Below are 17,016 nucleotides of genomic sequence, written 5' to 3' on the forward strand. Positions count from 1 at the left end.
GTGGGGCGGGGCCGTTCTGAGGCGGGGCCGTTCTGAGGGGGGGCCGGGGCCGGCGCTGGCGGGTTCGGTTCAGGCCCCGGACCCGAGCGGTCCCCGTGGGGTTCGGCCCCGGACCCGCCCGCCCCGGCGTCACCCCTGGCACACGGCCTCGGCCAGCGGCCCCGGGGAGGCGGCGGGGCAGTGCCAGTGCCCCCGCAGGCATCTGGAAGGTTCCGGCTCGCCCGCCCCCCGCCGCCCCGACCCTCTTGCTCTATAAATGCGGGCGCCGGTGGCCGGCGCGCTCAGAGGGGCGGCTCCGGGACCATGCTGGGGGTCTGGCTGCTGCTTTGGGGTTCCGTGGCCCTGGGCGGCCGGGCGGACACCGCCTTCCTCCGCCGCGCCCATGACAGCTCCGGGCACTGCACCTACTCCTTCACGGTGGCCAGCCCCGTGGAGGCCGCCTGCCCCGAGGCTGCCAGCGGCGTGCCCGAGCTGCGCGCCGAGCTGGCCGCCCTCGCCGCCCGCCTGAGTCGGCTGGAGAGCCGGGAGCGAGGAGCGGGGGGCTCGGGGCCGCGGGGAGCCGAGCCGGGGGGCGCACGGGACCCCCAGCAAGTGGCCGCGGCCTCCCGCCTGGAGGCTGCGTACGGCGAGCTGCTGCGGGCCAAGTCCCGGCTGGAGGAGGAGAAGGGGCGGCTGGAGCGGGAGAAAGAGGAGCTGGGCAGGCGGCTGGAGAGCAGCGCCCAGGAGATCACCCGGCTGCGGGCCGCCCGCTGCCCCCCCGGCAGAGAGGGGCCCGGCCGGGACACGCTGCGTGCCCCCGCCAAGGGTAAGTGCCGGGGCCGGGAGCCCTGCGCGTCCCTGCCGCCGGCTCCTTCTCTCCAGCCGGGCCCCCGTGCGGCCCCCGTGCTGTGCCCCCACTGCTGCCCCCCGCTCCTGGGGACCCTGGTGGGCTCAGCCGTGCTGGGAGGTCGCAGCCCATTGCCCCATGCCTCCCTCCCCACCCCGCCACATCCCATCGCCTGCCCCACAGCAGAGGGGGGATGCAGGGTACCGTGCTAATCCGGGCTCTTAGGAGTTTGCCCCAAAGGGAACGGTCACAGATGTGCCCTGCTGCAGGGGGTGGCAGGATGCCCAAAGCATCTGCATTTCGGGGGGCAGCAGCCCGGCACGGAGTCCCCCGAGGGCGGCAGGGGCAGGCAGGCGGTGAGGGGGGCTGGCTGAGCCCGCTCACGCTGTGCCTGGCCCCGCTGCAGCGCCGCGCTGGGAGCCGCAGCCCCTGAGCTACCAGGAGCTGCAGTCGGAGAGGAGCGAGGTTCCCGTGTCCCGGCTGCTGGAGGAGGCGGCGCTCGGCCGCCCTGGCAAGGAGGACTCAGGTACGGGCAGCCGGGCCGGCCCCACGCCCCGCCGCTCCCGAGGGGCTGGCGGTGACCGCTCCGTGTCCCGTCCTGTCCCCGAGCAGGCTGCGGGCAGCTGCTGTGGGTGGGAGAGCCCGTGGTGTTCGGCCGGGCGGACTCCATCGCGGGCAAGTACGGCGTGTGGATGAAGGACCCCGAGCCCGTGCCGCCCTTCACCCGGGACAACACCTGGCGTGTGGACACCGTGGGCACCGAGGTGCGCCAGCTCTTCCAGTACGAGGAGGCCGAGCAGCTGGCCCGGGGCTACCCCGCCAAGGTGCACATCCTGCCGCGGCCCCTGGAGAGCACGGGGGCCGTCATCTACCGCGGCGGGCTCTTCTTCCAGCCCCGCCAGTCCCGCTCCGTGGCCCGCTACGACCTGCGGGGAGAGAGCATCACGGCCGAGAGGGAGATCCCCGGCGCCGGCTACCACGGGCAGTACCCCTACTCCTGGGGGGGCTACACCGACATCGACCTGGCGGTGGATGAGACGGGGCTCTGGGTCATCTACAGCACCGAGAAGGCCCGGGGAGCCATCGTCCTCTCCAAGCTGGACCCCGAGACGCTGGAGATCCGTCGGACCTGGGAGACCAACATCCGCAAGCGTGGGGTGGCCAACTCCTTCCTCATCTGCGGCACCCTCTACACCGTCAGCAGCTACTCGGCGCCCAACGCCACCATCAACTTTGCCTACGACACCGCCACGGGCACCAGCCGGGCCCTCAGCATCCCCTTCGAGAACCGCTTCCGCTACCTCAGCATGCTGGACTACAACCCTGCCGAGCGGCAGCTCTTCGCCTGGGACAGCTTCAACATGGTCACCTACCCCGTCCGCCTCTCCCGGCCGTGAGCCCAGGCTGGCAGTGCGCCGGCTCAGCCCCCGGGAGCTCGGTGCGTGCCTCGGCACCTGCTTCCCTCCCCCTTTCCCCCGGGAGCGCCTCCTCACACAGCCTCGGGGGTGCTGGGGGCCACACGCTGCCCCGCCACAGCGCATTGTGCTCAAGTGCGGCAGAGGGAGGCGAGGCACTCACTGCTCCAGAGCCTGGCAGAGCCAGGGAAGTGCCTCGCACCAGCCCCGGTGGGTTTCGGGTGAGTTCCAGCAGTGCCCAGCCCTGAGCTGCTCCAGCGCCTCCCTGAGCACCCAGCCTGGCCATGAATGTGGAGCAGGGAGGGCTCAGGCATGGGGAGGGCTGGGCAGAACAGGTGGTGGAAGGGCTGTGCAGGAGGATCCTGCCTTAAAATAAACGTGTTTCCCCTAGCTGTGAGCAGCGACCCCCTCTGTGGGGTCAGGGTTTGTTGTTTCCAGGCTCCAGCCCTGCAGAGATCCCACAGCCTCCACTGGCATCCCACACTCCCAGTGCCCAAGGGCATCCTGGAGCTCAGCCACCTCCAAAAATCATCGAGTAGGCTCAAAAGCAGGAGAAAACACAGACACACATTGCACAAGCCTTGTTTTATTGAGGAAAAAAAGCAGCCAAGAGAGCAGGGGTGAGGAGTGCTGGCAGAGCACCCTGCAGCCGGGTGGCCTCTCTGTACCCAGCCCTTCCAGCCATGTGCTTCAGCTTTGCAGCCATCCCAGGCCAGCAGCTCTCCCCAGCCAGTCTAAACCACGCTGTTTTATCTGTTTATTGTAGAAAGCTTCTAGGAGGAGGCTTCTTTCCCCCTCTGGCACCCGGGGCAGCAGCAACCACATTCCCCAGGGGCTACATGGGGTCCTGGCCCAATAAACACTGCCAGCATCTCTGCTGCCTCACACCTCGTGCTGCCAAGCCTGTTTTCCAAGGAGTGTGGTGGGCTGGTGCCCCTCTTGATGCACCTACAGGCTGGAGGTGCTGGGGGGGACCTGCAAAGCCTTGAGCAGGAAAATGCCACAGTTTGGAAGGCAGCTCCTGACAGCAGTACACCAGTTATTGGAGCAGTGGGAAAGGACAGAGAACACAGTGGGACACTTGTGATGATCACCTGCAGGGATTTTCAGTGGGAGGCTTCACCCCACTGCTGTCCTGACACTAACACTGTTTTCTTGAGTGTAGCAGCACTGTATGTTTGCATATCACAATGAAGCATTTGGTTAATCCATCATCCCCAGGCTTTATTTTGGAAAAATACGAGATGGTTGTAAAAAGTGAGATGATACATGTGAGGAATGTTTGCTAAGCTGCAGGGGGGGCAGCAGGCGGGAGCCCAGCACGAAGAGGGAGGAGGCTGAAAGACCCATTCCTGCTCCTGGGCAGGAATCTCACCTGAGGCAGGGCCAGCGATGGTCCCAGGAGGGTCAGGAACACATCAGCCCTGTCTCTGTCACAGCCAGAGCTGGGGAGCCCTGGGGCCAGGGCAGGATCTGGTGAGGGCAGGGGAGAGCCAAGCAGGCAGCAGCCAGGGCCAGCAGAGCCCAGCAAACCTGCCACCAAGGGTGGGGAAAGGCAATTCTGTCCCAAAGGCATTTCTGTCCCAAAGCTGGGTGGGAGGTGAGGGCGCAGGGCTTGCACAGAGCCCCGGCAGCAGCAGCAGCGCCTCACTGAGCCCAGACACCGAGGGCAGACACGGAGGGCAGACACCCAGGGCAGACACGGAGGGCAGACACCGAGGGCAGACACGGAGGGCAGACACCCAGGGCAGACACGGAGGGCAGAGACCGAGGGCAGAGACCGAGGGCAGACACGCAGGGCAGACACGGAGGGCAGACACGGAAGGCAGAGACCGAGGGCAGACACCCAGGGCAGACAGCTCCACCCCGCCCCGGGGCCTTTTCAGGCCGGGAAGTGCATCTCTTAATTGACTGAGAAAATAAAGGAGGACAAGCCAATGTACACAGGATTTCCAGAAAGCTGGGCTGGAGCTGAACAGCGCTGAATACACTGCTTTACTTAACAGGCTTTGGGAAAACAAGCCCTCCCTGCCCACATCCCAGCAAGAAGCCAGCCTGAGCCCAGGGGGTTGCTGGATCTGGCCCCAGTCACATTCAAACCCCCTCTGGCTCTTGCCCTGGAGAAAAGTTATGACCTTTTCACAGCCTCAGCATTATTAAGGAAAAAAAAAATTGAATTCCCCAAACAAAATTGTTGCCTAATTTCTGTGAGGTTCAGCACAATTATTTCTGATGACCACAGTCCTAGAAAAGAGATTACAAACCAAATCCCACTCAAATTAAAAAAAAGCAAGAGCTACTCCAGTGTAAATAGCCAGGAGCAAAGTTATCTGATTAAATGTCATAAAATATTCAATCAACCGGGGTCAATGACTGAAAGCTCCACCTGGCCTCAAGGCAGCTGGCGTGGTTTGGGGTTTTGGAGAGGCACACATCAAACCTGGGTTATTTGGAGGCACAAAATGCCCAAGCATTTACTTTAATTAAACTTCTGCAGAAATACTCCCCTTGTTCTGCTCTGAGCACAAAACAGTCCAAGGCCTGGTACATTCCCACAGCCGACTGTGGGAAATTCCTCTGACTTCCCAATGGAATTATTATTACAGAATTGAACATGAATCCTTTTAGCAGCACTTCCTTAAAAATAGAACTCTGGTGAACGAGTTCCCATTTTTGGGGTGTCCTTTTAAGATGAAACAGGCTGAAGGCAACCTCAAAGCAGGGAAACATCACCACAACTCAGTTACTTTTATAGCACATTTCTGGATGGAAGCAGTGTCCACATTTACTCAGTGTCCCATGTCCACCCTCCTTCCCAAGCATTTACTGAGCTGTGCTCATACAGATCCTTGTGAAAAAGGTCATTTACCTCAAGGAGTGTGACCTGCTCAGAGGTTCCTTCTGCCCACAGCTGCATTTGTGGATTCCAGCACCTTTGATTTACTCCATATTGCTGCAGTTTTACCCTGAACAAAACCAACCTGGGCAGGAAAGGACTGCAGCTCCTCTGGTGGCCCTAAGCTGCTGCTTCCCAAGCCACCCAGGGCTGGCAGCGACACCTGTGACCAAAGGTCAGCCTGCCCAAGGTGGTGCTTGCAGAGCCAGCCCAGCACTCCTGGCTGCAGCCTCCCTTTCTCAGAGGTGCAGAGCCAGCCAGCACCTTCTCCCCAGGCAGGAACAACTGCCCAGAGAGCAACACCAGAAGTTCCTGGTGTTTGTGGGAAGCAAGTTCCCTCTGGTGGCCAGGGCTCCCTGAACTCCTGCTTGTCCCCCGCTGCTGCTGATGCCTTGGGAGGCTCCCTGGAGCAGAGGCTGGGCAGAGTTAAAGGAATGAAGTAGGGATTTATTAAAGGAATAAAGTAGGGATTTATTAAAGGCCTTCACAGGATACACCTTGGGCAGTACAAGATCTGGCCGGGGCTCCACCCAAGATGGACCCTGGGTCACAAGTTTTCACACTTTTCTAAGTTCTGGTCCATTTCCATCTTGGGGTTCATTGTCCAATTCCAGCTCCAGGTGATGCAGTCCCATCCTCCCTGTCTGCTCTCCTCCATTCCCTGTTGGTTTGCACTTTTTGGGCCTGAAGCTGCAGCAGTGCCCTTGGTTCTGGGGCTGGAAAAGGATTGTTCTGTGTGACTGAGCTGTGAGGAGAACCTGCCAACACTTTATATGGAGTTCAGAGTTATGAACTAATGCAGTACAGAATCTGGAAAATATGAAAGCCCCAACTTAAGGCATCACTGTCACTCACTGGTCTATGGGACAAGGGGCACATCCCAGCTCCTGTCTGGAACAAGCCCCAGCTCCATCAGCTGGGGATGGAATTCCCTGCAAACACCCCCAGGCTTCTGCTGGGGCAAGTGGTGGCCACATCCTGCGAGCCCCTGACTGGAGAAGGGCTGGAAAGCGCCAGGATAACAAAGGAGCTTCTGGGAGCATTTTCCTTCAGGAGCCTCTCTCTGGGAGCGCCGCTCTGCTCCTGCAGCAATCACGAGAGCAGCCAGGGGCTTTATTTAGAGAATACTTTATTAGTTTCTGTAATCAAACCCATGTAAATAAGACCGTACATATTTCATACAGTGCGTTACCCCTGTACAAATGGAAAAAAAATTAAGTTTAACATTTCTAGACCAATATGGCTGTTAATTTCTGTACAATGCCAACTCACACTACAAGTGGGATACTTTTTTCCAAAGTTGACATCACAGCTAGTTTCCAAAAATTCAAATTATATATATATTTATATAAAAAGATAACCAATAGCGATTCACTAGGCATCAATAGCAGCAACAGCCTTTCCAGCTTCTGCAGTCATTTGAACAAAATTATACACATTAGACTTTCAACTCTTCCTTCCAAAAAACGTAAAAAAAAAAGAAAAAAATCCCAGAAAAAACCAGCAAATTCTGCTACTGATGTGGTACCTGGTGCTTTTTATTAGCTTTTTCAATCATTGTCTGGAAAAAAACCTCTAGAATAACATTATTAAAAACAGCTCCAGTATAGCACAGTCACTACTACATATCATAAGCAGGTACAGGATATCTTACATTCACAGAAGTATACAGTACTGTCCTACAGCTAGAATACTAGAGGATACAATTAAAAAGGCATTTATTTGACTTGATTCTACTTTCCAGCACACTGTGGGCAAGGAGGTGGTGCGACGCAGCTCTGATATAAAGAATGCACCTTTGAGATAAAACTCTCGTTCATCTGATAAGGTTTCTTTTATTCTCGTGGCACAGTTTAAGTGCTCGTTGCTGTGTTACAGACAGAAACTGGAAACCGTTTAGGGACCACTCGCATCATATCAAGACAGCTGGACAGGGGTGAACGGAACAACTCTGACTATTGATGCAACGAACCTTCAACTCCAGGGGTGAGAGCCACTGAGGGGGCAGCGGGTGGAGAGGACACAGGTGGCCAAGTAGCTTTTTCATATGGTGATCTAAATGCAGTAAATTGTCATCCAAGCAGCAGCAGCCAGCAAAGCACTGCCTTCAGAGGGAAATCCAACACTGCCAGTGTTACTCTGGGTTAGGTTAAGCCTCGTGTGGCAAGTGTGTGGATCCCTCTGTTTATACAAGAGAGAAGCTTCTTAAGTCACTAAAAACTTAACACACATTACTTGGCCCAGCACCATCTTCAGATCTGCATGTTGTCATACTCATGGGTTTATAAAAAGATAAATAGCAGCTGAAGATCAGAGCCTGAAGAGAATAAGGAGTCATTGTGTCAGCCAGGAAATGCCTCCCCACCGCCGCTGCTGCTCCGGGCTGTGCCTTTGGGGAGCAGGCGGGTGCGAGCCAAGCGGGGCACACACGTGAGGCACGTGCACACCCCAAAGCAGCCTTCATGCTGTTAGAGCAGGTGTGACCCCGAGAGCCAGGCCTCAGCTGGCACCACAGCAGCTGGCAGCACCTCTGCTGCTGGCAGCACCTCTGCTGCTGGCACCCACGCCCTGTGGGGCTGCTCAGAGCCCGGCAGGGAGGGCAGGCTGCTCTTCATCCTTCGGGCCACCAATTGACGCTGCTGACACCTCGCCCACCCTCCCCTCTCCCCCTCCACGGGAACACAGCCTCTAAGATTTTGTTTCCTCGGTTTTGATTGCCTGAGGTTTGATTGGTCCAGTTCTGACGGGTTTGGGTGTGGCAGCAGGCGCAGGGGTGGCCTTTTCCTCGCCTTTGTCCTGGCAGACTCCTGCAGAGTCAGCAATTGCCTCGCTGGGTTTGCTCCCGTTCTCCTCCACTTTGGGGGCTTTGCCTCCCATGGGTTTGTTCTGCTGCTGCTGCTGCTGCTGCTCAGAAAAGAATCTCTGGGTGGACTGAAGGACCTCTGCTCTTTGCTTTGCCTTAAGAGAGGGAGAAAGTAAGTTTACTGAAGAGAGGGCACTGGAACTGGAGCGACTTCACAAGCATTTCTCATATGGAAGGGGAAGGACTGAACACAATGGCCAGGTTTTCCTAGACAGGCAGTGTCCATCCTGCTGCTGCCCTGATGTCACCAGGGCTGGGTGCCTGCCTCCTCAGCAGTAGTTTAACATCATGCCTAGGCTTGCCTTGCTCTTCCTAGCCCTTCCCCAAAAAAAGAGGACCAGGGACAACAGTGTGAAGTATTACCCAAGCTGTTCTCATGCCACTGCTACCGCAGAGCTGTACAAGTAGGAGCACTGCTGACAGCAGCTGGAGCTGCTCACAGGTCAGACAGGAGCAGAGCAGCTGTGCCCCACCTGGGCCCACTCCAGCTGTCCCTGCTGCTGCTGCCGCTGCCCTTCAGAGCACGGGGCTCTCTCTCCCAGCAGCACAGTCTGAGCACGCCCTTCCCTCCCGTGGCTCTGGGCACAGACTGAGCCTGCACTGGGATGGAAATGAACCAGGTCAGAGCTGTGCTCTGGGTGAGCTGAAGCCTCATCTGCCTCCTGCTCTGAGCAATCCCTGAGCAGCACAGACTGCCTGCCTTCCTTCCTTCCCTCCTCTGAATCCTACAGCACAAACTGCCTGCCTGCCTTCCTTCCCTCCTCTGAATGCTACAGCACAAACTGCCTGCCTGCCTTCCCTCCCTCCTCTGAATCCTACAGCACAAACTGCCTTCCTTCCTTCCCTCTGAATCCTACAGCACTAACTGCCTGCCTGCCTTCCCTCTCTCCTCTGAATCCTACAGCACAAACTGCCTTCCTTCCTTCCCTCCCTCCTCTGAATCCTACAGCACAAACTGCCTGCCTGCCTTTCCTCCTCTGAGTCCTACCAGCAACCCTGACCTGCACCTGTGCAATCCCCCCTGTGACACCTTCCAGTTACCATTTTGATACTGATCAGACACTTCAGAGCAAGCACTTGTCTGTCCTGCCCAGACTGCAGAGACTCATCAAGAGTTCAATCATTCAGAAGTTGAACAATAAAAGCTCAGTGCAAACACCTTTTTATTTTAAATTCAAAAGGAGTACCTTAACACAAGGAACCCCAACTACAATACAGGCACTAAACCTCCCTGTACCTCTCTGAATATTTTCTGCTTTTTTACAAGAAAGAGGGCTGGGACACACACACACAACAACAGGGAGACAAAACAGCAGAAGTCTGGAACAAGAGGCCTTGGCTCTCCTGCTTTGTATCTGCTCCAAGTAAGTCAAGCAGCAACAGAACAGAAAACAAACCTGTGAACTCTCGTTTGCAGCAACAGCCTGATTTCACTGGAGCCAGAGGGACACCTGAAACCTTCTGCCCAAATTTCAGCCATGCCCTGAGGTTAAGGCTGGATGACTTGATCACCAGAAATCAAGCACAACAGAGTAACTCTCACTGCTCTCAGCAGTGTTTGCAGGAGACTGAAGACACCAGAACTGTGTCAGGATTTGCTCTGACTGGCTACATTCAGTGCACACTCAGGACAATCTGTTAATCATCACCTGGTAAGCATCTACAGGCTGCATGAACTGGTGGTAGGAAATGGACCAACCACCTGGAATTGAAGGGTTAATCAGTCCTTCCCCAGCCAGGCACAACCAGAACAACTCTGTCCTGCTCTGACACCTCAGTGCACAGGTTCCAGGCATGGCAGCAGACAAAGGAGCCCCTGAGCACCATCTGCTCAAGCAACCTTTCTGCAGCATTCAGGCTGTGACAGACAGACAGTGCCCAGCAGTGTCCCCACACAGATGTCCCACCCTGCAATGTCCCACCCTGCACTCCTGCCTTGGAAGAAGAGTTTGCCTCGAACTGAAGGGTCCCAAAGTGCTGTAACAAGTTAGGGTGACTGTCATCACCTGCCACTGAAATGCAGCCCCCTGTTCTGCAGAGTGCTCCAGGTTCTGCATTCTAGCACAGAGAATTCACCACAGGCACCTCAAACCACGGGGAAAGATTCTCCAGAGTGCCCAAGGAGTGGGGTGGCTGCAACAGGAGGAGCTGGGGGTGAAGGGACAGCCAAGAGGCAGGAGTGCAGCCTCACTGCTCATTCCAGGAGAAGCAGGCTCTGACACCCCACTCTGCCTTGGCTCTTCCACAGCTGCTGACCACCAGACTGCTTGAGACAGGAACTCCCTATGAATATTTTAGTCTAAAACTCTTACTAAAAACCACCAGGACTCAGAAAAGGTCTGTTAAGAGCCTGGCTGCTGCCTTGGGGTCCAGAGGCACTTTCTAAAGCCATGACTTGCAGCCCCAAGCCTGCCTGGGAGCTGTCAGACTGAACTGCTTTTCACAGCCCTGCTGTTCACACACTGACCTTCACATCTCGTTCAGCCTTCAGCACAGCCTGGGCCTGAGTGTCTCTGGCTCCAGGCACTGATCCACAGGGACCTCTGGCCACACGTGGTGCCTGAGGGGGGCTCATGAGGCCTGTGCTGATCTGAGATGGCATCTGACTATGCAGAACCCCCAGCAGCCTCTGAACAGCTGCTGGGAAGGTGTTAGTAAATGGGGCTCTTACCAATGGAGGGAGCAGGTTAGGCTGAAATAAGATCTAAGTGTGGGAAAAACGACAAGAAGAGACATTTCTCAATTAGAAAACTGCCAACTCGACTGCAGGTTGGTGTTATCTCAAAGGGGAAAAAGCTGCTACTCTGCTATGAATGAATGTCAGGAGAACAGGCTGGAACTGCAAAAGCAAAACAGCCCTGCAGCACCAACAGCTTCAGCAACAACTTCAACCCAGCCTGTGAGCAGGGAAAGACCCTGACAGGGCAGTGGAGCAGCCACTGGTGAAAGGCAGCCCCAGGAAGGTGAGGCAGTTTCTGCCAGTGACAATGCAGAAATCAGATCTCAAGTCCTGCAGTCAAACACTCCAAATGCTCAAAGGAAGACAGGAATGTCCTGCACTTTTATTTAGAGGCTCCATTTCCCTGGCAGCCTGGCTCCAGGCACCTGCAGCTCCCTTGTAAGCTGTGCTCCCTGCAGTGCCAGGGCAGATCAGCCCCTCTGCCACCAGCCCTGCCTCGTGTGACCTCAGGGATCCCTTCCAACCTGAACTGCTCCTTCCACACGTCAGAGCTGCACATCTGCTCTGTCCTTACACGTGTAAAATATGCACTGGGACCCTTGTGAGACACTGAGCTTCTCCCCTTCCCCAGCAGATGACCTGTTTCTGCAGGATGAGAAATTACAGCTGCCTGGGGAAGCCACACCACCATCTGTTCTACATCATTCACAACTTGGACTGAATTCCTCAGCCTGCACACAACTCTAAATTAAACACCACAAAATCAGCACTGCTTGTAAGCAAGATCAGAGAGGTAATTTTTTGCTTTGATCTTGGTTTCTTACACCATTGCATTTTAAGGATTCCATTTTGTATCTCCCCATGAGAGAGCCTGAGGAGACAGAGTCGAGTCAGAGCCACCAGGTGACACAGAAGAACAAATCTGTTTGCAGGAAGCCACCAATCACCTACCTGTGGTGCAAACTGTGCAGGAAAGGGCTGTGTCATTCTCACAGCTGCAGCTGCTGACTGGAACTGCTTCTGGTACACAATGCTGTTCATTTTATTGGACTGATTGTTAGGACTTGTAGAACTGGCCCTAAAAGAAAGAACTCCAGTTAAAATCAACTGCTTTCATTCAGACGATGTTTCTGCCCCAGTTACAACTTAACTAGAAATTCAGCACTGGAGGGGGGAAGAATCAATCTCTGAATTAAAAAAAAAAAAGTGTGAAACTTTTTCTATATAAGAAGCTCAAAAAACCTCAGAACTTCAGAATTCAAAGAGAAAGCATAATCAGAAATATTGAGGCTATGAAGAGGGTCCAGGGCATGTGTGTATGAAAGAGCCCTTTCCCCCAAGCACTCATGACACAAACACTGATGTCAGATTTGTGATGTTAGATGCAGTTTCCATCCCTGCTGTTTTATGTTCAGTCCTGCTCCTTTGCAGTCACTCTTTGCTCTCTCATGGCAAGTTCAGAGCTTGTCCCAGCAGGCAGTGAACATGCAGCTGCTCCTGCTCTGACCTGCTGTCCTGTGTTTCAAAATGCACTTGAAGAGATTTCAAGAATTCCCCCAAAATGCTCTCCCTGATTTATCTGGCTGAGAACGTGACCTTCCACTAAAACTTCCAAGGTGTTGAATCACCAGGAATTCCATGAAGCTTGACTGATTATCTGTCAGGGGAAGGGCAGCAAACAGCCCTCAAAGAGAAAAGAGTGAAAAAGAAGAAAAAGAAGAAAGAGTGAAGAGGCTTCTTCAGGAAATAGAGCTTGCCTTGCAGAGGGTGTGGGTGATGCACTCCTGGCAAAACGAGCAGAGGAGCACCAGGGCAGGGACACCAGCTAAGCTCCACACATCAATATTTTATAAGCTTAAAGGAGTCTGTTTTCTTTATTAATTTCACTTGTGAGCAGCTTACAGACCTGGCAACAACACTTACTCGTCTAACAGAACTGTTGCCACAACTGCTGTCTAAACCTTTAAGTGTTTTTTACTTTGAACACCACAATTCAGATAAACTCTTACAGTTTTATCCCAAACCACATCTTCCCTGCCACTTCTTGTTTCTTCATTTACCCAAAAAAGTATTTTCCACCTTTTATTTCAGAGCCATTTCCTTCTGTTTAACACAGCAGATGTGATGACCTACTGGAATGCTGCTCATGAGCTCAGATCAAGCAGTGTCTCATGTATCAGTGGCCCCTCACCTCATACTGCTCATGCATGACTAGGTACATTTTCTAGCTCTGGTTTTAAGGAATGTTGAGCTGAAGGGAGATTTACCTGAAGGGACTGGAGGTTGGGGTAGTGCTCCTGCCAGTAACTGGTGGTGTTCCAGGTTTAACATCAATGCCACCTCCAAAGGCCTTCAGGTCCATTTCTGAGATCTGAAAAACACAGCAATTGACATGTTAATTCTAATTTAAAAAATGACATTTGCTAAGCAGCTGTTAGCTTACCTCAATGAAAAGAGGTCACTTAAGTGGAGATGAAAGCCTGACTGCAGAACAGCCTCTTATAATTAGGACAGGCCCAGCACCACAAGCACCTCTGTGTACAATTTTCCTGCCCTATCTGGCACTTGCAGCAATGGTACTGGCTTTCTAACTTGCTCCTCCTGCATAATGACAGGGGGTTTGAGAGTCATTTCATCTATTTGGCCCTAAAAAAAAGAAAAAAAAATGTTTTGGAGTTGAGATCTCCTTCTCCAAGACTCCCATCTCAGGTACCATATGAAAATATTTAGAAATAATCCTGAAAAATGCTGAGAAGAAGAATACCACCAAGTAGTCCAGGTCTATAAAAATGAACAAACCCAAGGCACAGCAAAAATGGAGCTGTCACTCATGCAAAACAATCTCCAGACTAACTGGAGCAATGACTCTTGAATGCTATTTTGCAGATACACTCAACAGAATAAATTAGTCTTTGGAACAGTGTATTTCCACACATGGCCATGAAGCATAACAGCAACAATAAATCACTTAAAATGAGAGGCTGTTTTAAGTTGACTTGCTTTAGCAGCAACATGATGGGAATCTCAGAGCAGGGCAGGAAAGTCATCTAAGGCCAGTATCCAACTGCAGCTCTTCCCTCATTTTTTGCTGAAATGAGCAATCATTTTCCAGTGACAACTGCAGCAACAAACATGCTGCTGCCTGCAAAATGGGCTCCTAACAACTGCCAGGCTGAAAAGATTTGGCCACATCCCATGAAACTGGGAAACTGCTCGGTGCAAAAACCACCATACACACTCTGGGGGTGAGGAGATGCAAGCTTCATCTAGGTGGTCTGAAATTCTGGTTGCCATTACTGTCCAAGACGTGGAATTATTAACACCCGAGATGTTTCTTATTGCAGCTGTAAATCACTGGGACTGTGGGGTTATTTTATATTGACAAGCACCCTAAAATGGAGGCCAGAAGCTGCAGGGATTTCAGGTGCAGAGGTGGATCAGTCCCCCAGGTGGGAGGACCTTGCTGTGGCTGCCAGCCAGCTGAGCTGTGTCCATGTCCAGGGTGTCACCCACTGCTCACCTGGAAGCGAACTGCAACTGCCGAGTGCTGCACACTATCCGAAAATCCCCGGTGCCTGTAAAGCTGGGATTCCATCTAAGACAAGAGACCTTGTGATTGGAAGCCAGCTCCACACATCCCCTCATCAGCAATTACCTTAGCAGCTTCACATAAAGGAGAGGAGAGACTGCCCCCCATGATACACGAGTTTCTTGCACTGTTTTAGTGTTATTTCCTTCCTAGACCTGTTGCTCAGTTTTCCTGAGCCGCAAGAGCAGACTTTTCTTTTTTCATTACAGAAAGATCCTGTCTTGCATACAATGCTACATTCTTAAATGTGCACCATGCTGTGCTGCTCAGAAAGGCAAATCCCCAGCAATAATTACAGAGTTCAATTCTTAAGGTCATGGCTGATACAGAGTCCACTGAAGCCCCTAGAACTCCCCATTTTGCACTGGAAACCCCTGAACCCAAACAGCCTGCTCTGGTTTGAGTCCAGAAGCAAAGCAACCAACTCAAGCAGGCCCAGAATCTGCCACCAGCCCTGACAGAGTCCTGCTGCTCCCCTGCTGCTCTAACAGCATCTCAGTACTGTTTTCCACTGTTTTCTGCATGAAATCCCCTACTAGTCCATGATGTCACTATCAAACCAGCTATTCCTGCAGTGCAAATGGAGCAGCACCAAGTTAGCTACAAAACCTCAGCTAAATGCACAGAGCCAGTCACAGGCATTAACCCTGACTAGCTTTTTTATCTTTTAAAGCTGAGGCAGATTTTTAAGATGCAAGCAGTCAGCATGAGTTGCTGTGCTGGTTACATAAACCAAAGCCCAGCTGTGCTTCACATGAATTTGTGTCCTGTAGCTGTGGCAGTGCTGTTACCTTCCCAGTTGCAGCAATCATGCTGTGCTGAGTTCCTGCTGGGATCAATCCTCTGAAGGGCTGGGTCACCTGGGCAGGTCTGCTCAGGTTTTGAGCCTGAGCTTGTGGTGGGGTGTGCTGTAGTGGTGGCTGCAAGGACTGGGGCAGGGCTATCAGTGGCTGTGCTGTGGATCCAAAGTTGGGCAGGGAAATCTGTGATCCTGGCAAAGGTACTGTCACCTGGAGAGAGAGCACAAAATCACCAGTAACAGACACACAAAGGCCATGATGGCACTGTCATTGCTGGCTCTAGTTCAGCTTTATCCCAGGCAAATACCTTAATGAGTTCATTTATTTAACCAGAGAGCTGCAAGCAAGTAAGTGAATTTATTGCTCAGTTTGCCTTTATAATCAGTTCTAATGGCATTTGGGTCTTTGCTTTTCAGAAAAAAAGGTGCATGAGATCTCCTGCCTCCAACATCATTCAACATGATTTCACTGTGTGACAGGGAATTCAATTCAACTCAGAAAACAAAAGCAGTTCTGGCACAGGTAGGGACAGGACAGGACTGGTTTATTTGTTTACTTCAAATAATTCTAGTCAAAGGACACTGGGATAAAAATTAGATTTTACTTTCCAGGAGTTCCAACAACCAGCACTTTGAGCTTAAAAACAATGTCAAAAATACACAGCCTGTCCCTTGCTTGCATTTACCACTGTGCTGTGGGTAAATGCACAAAAAACAAGAGAGTGTGGTAGTGATAAGCATGGAAACACAACAGCAGTGACCTGACAGGCAGGAGTTACTGCAGGCCTTGGTCTCACAATCCACTACCTGCAAAATCATCTTCTAAGGGTGACAAGGAGAATGATGAGAGATTCCCAAATGTGAAAGGCTTTACAAGGATTCTGCTCTTGCAGGGTGACAGATTAAAATCAGAGAGACAGGCAGAACTGAACACACTGAAAGTACCAACTCTTCTAAAAGGTCCTTAAAACTGTGCTAGATTTCCAACAGACAACATCCAACCTTTTACCACTCTTCTAGATTTCTGTCTTGGCACCTTTTCCAGTGTAGGAGGTAGGCTACTATAATAAATCAATCCATCCCAAGTTTGGTTTTGGAAGCCATTTCAATAAAAAAAAACAACCAGAAGATGGAGACCACTAGACAGTATCCTGCAAATATGACAGAATGCTTCCACAGAACAGTTTAGCAGTTCTTTCACAAAAGAGTGAAAAAGCCCTCAAATCAGTGGAGCTATTTTATTGACCTGCCTGTCCTGCATGATCACCTATCTGCTGACTGCTCAGTTATTTTCTGTGAGCACTCCTGGGTTCCAGCTCAGAGAACTGGTATTAACAATTAGGCTGCACTAAGCACCTGGACTTTGCCTCTCTCTCTGTTCACCACTCCTGGTATCTGCTTCCAGAAAGGCATCATGTGCCTCAGTCAATTAGCACTGTGCCAATTAAGTATCTGCCCATCACTGAAAAATGAACTATTATTCAAGGGAAGGATGCCAGGGACAAATGATCAACATGACCTGCAGGCCACCCAACCCCTGAGCCACCCAGTTTGTGCAGTGCTGCTGCTGCAGCCTCCTTCACTATTAACACTCCAGTTTTATTTTGGAGGAATTAAAGGCTGTCTCAGCCCTCCCCTCTATTCCCAGCCCACAGACACCACCAACCACACATGCTTTTAGGAAGAATACAATGCAGGAAATTTACCATGCCATAGTTTACCTGCTGGAGAGCACTGGGAGACTGTGCAGTGTTGTAGAAATTGCTCTGGCCAGGCTGCTGAACCTGCCCAGAGTAGAGATTTGAAGCCTGAGTGAGGGTAGCTCTGGCCTAGGAAGAGAAGAGACACCTCCCATCAGGAGCATTCAGGAGAGCAGCTCTGGTGCAGCAACCAGTGCCAGAGAAAGCCCAGCAAGGGAAGCTGACAATGTGAAAGTTTCACTTTGTGC

The 17,016-nt window shown here is 52.7% G+C and overlaps 2 protein-coding genes across 15 annotated transcripts in view; one reads left to right on the plus strand and one right to left on the minus strand.

The window, feature by feature from the left end:
- Positions 1–27: 27 nt before the first annotated feature.
- On the plus strand, positions 28–3,452 carry MYOC (myocilin). Of its 2 annotated transcripts, XM_071435771.1 has the most exons (4): positions 28–805; positions 1,233–1,352; positions 1,439–1,590; positions 1,720–3,452. In XM_071435771.1, the coding sequence occupies exons 1-4, from the start codon at positions 304–306 to the stop codon at positions 2,221–2,223; spliced, it is 1,278 nt and encodes a 425-aa protein (XP_071291872.1). In that variant the 5' UTR covers positions 28–303; the 3' UTR covers positions 2,224–3,452. The 2 variants fall into 2 exon arrangements, with proteins under 2 accessions (XP_071291872.1, XP_071291871.1); XM_071435770.1 differs by having other exon boundaries at positions 29–805; positions 1,439–3,452.
- A 2,797-nt stretch (positions 3,453–6,249) lies between these two features.
- The window catches only part of PRRC2C (proline rich coiled-coil 2C), a 70,106-nt gene continuing 59,339 nt past the window's right edge, over positions 6,250–17,016 (minus strand). For 8 of the 13 annotated variants that reach the window (XM_071435731.1, XM_071435735.1, XM_071435741.1 and 5 more), the window contains 6 exons: positions 16,775–16,897; positions 15,061–15,279; positions 14,201–14,275; positions 12,948–13,051; positions 11,632–11,758; positions 6,250–8,095 (listed from right to left, as the gene is read on the minus strand). In XM_071435731.1, coding sequence (XP_071291832.1) covers positions 7,826–8,095; positions 11,632–11,758; positions 12,948–13,051; positions 14,201–14,275; positions 15,061–15,279; positions 16,775–16,897 — 918 coding nt within the window. In that variant the 3' untranslated portion in view covers positions 6,250–7,825. The remainder of the gene's footprint in view (positions 8,096–11,631; positions 11,759–12,947; positions 13,052–14,200; positions 14,276–15,060; positions 15,280–16,774; positions 16,898–17,016) is intronic. The other 5 variants (XM_071435742.1, XM_071435739.1, XM_071435736.1 and 2 more) reach the window with 3 other exon arrangements.

This window comes from Agelaius tricolor, unplaced genomic scaffold (genome assembly GCF_023055355.1).
Source record: "Agelaius tricolor isolate 1412-34295 unplaced genomic scaffold, bAgeTri1.0.p SCAF_11, whole genome shotgun sequence".
Lineage (NCBI taxonomy): Eukaryota > Metazoa > Chordata > Aves > Passeriformes > Icteridae > Agelaius > Agelaius tricolor.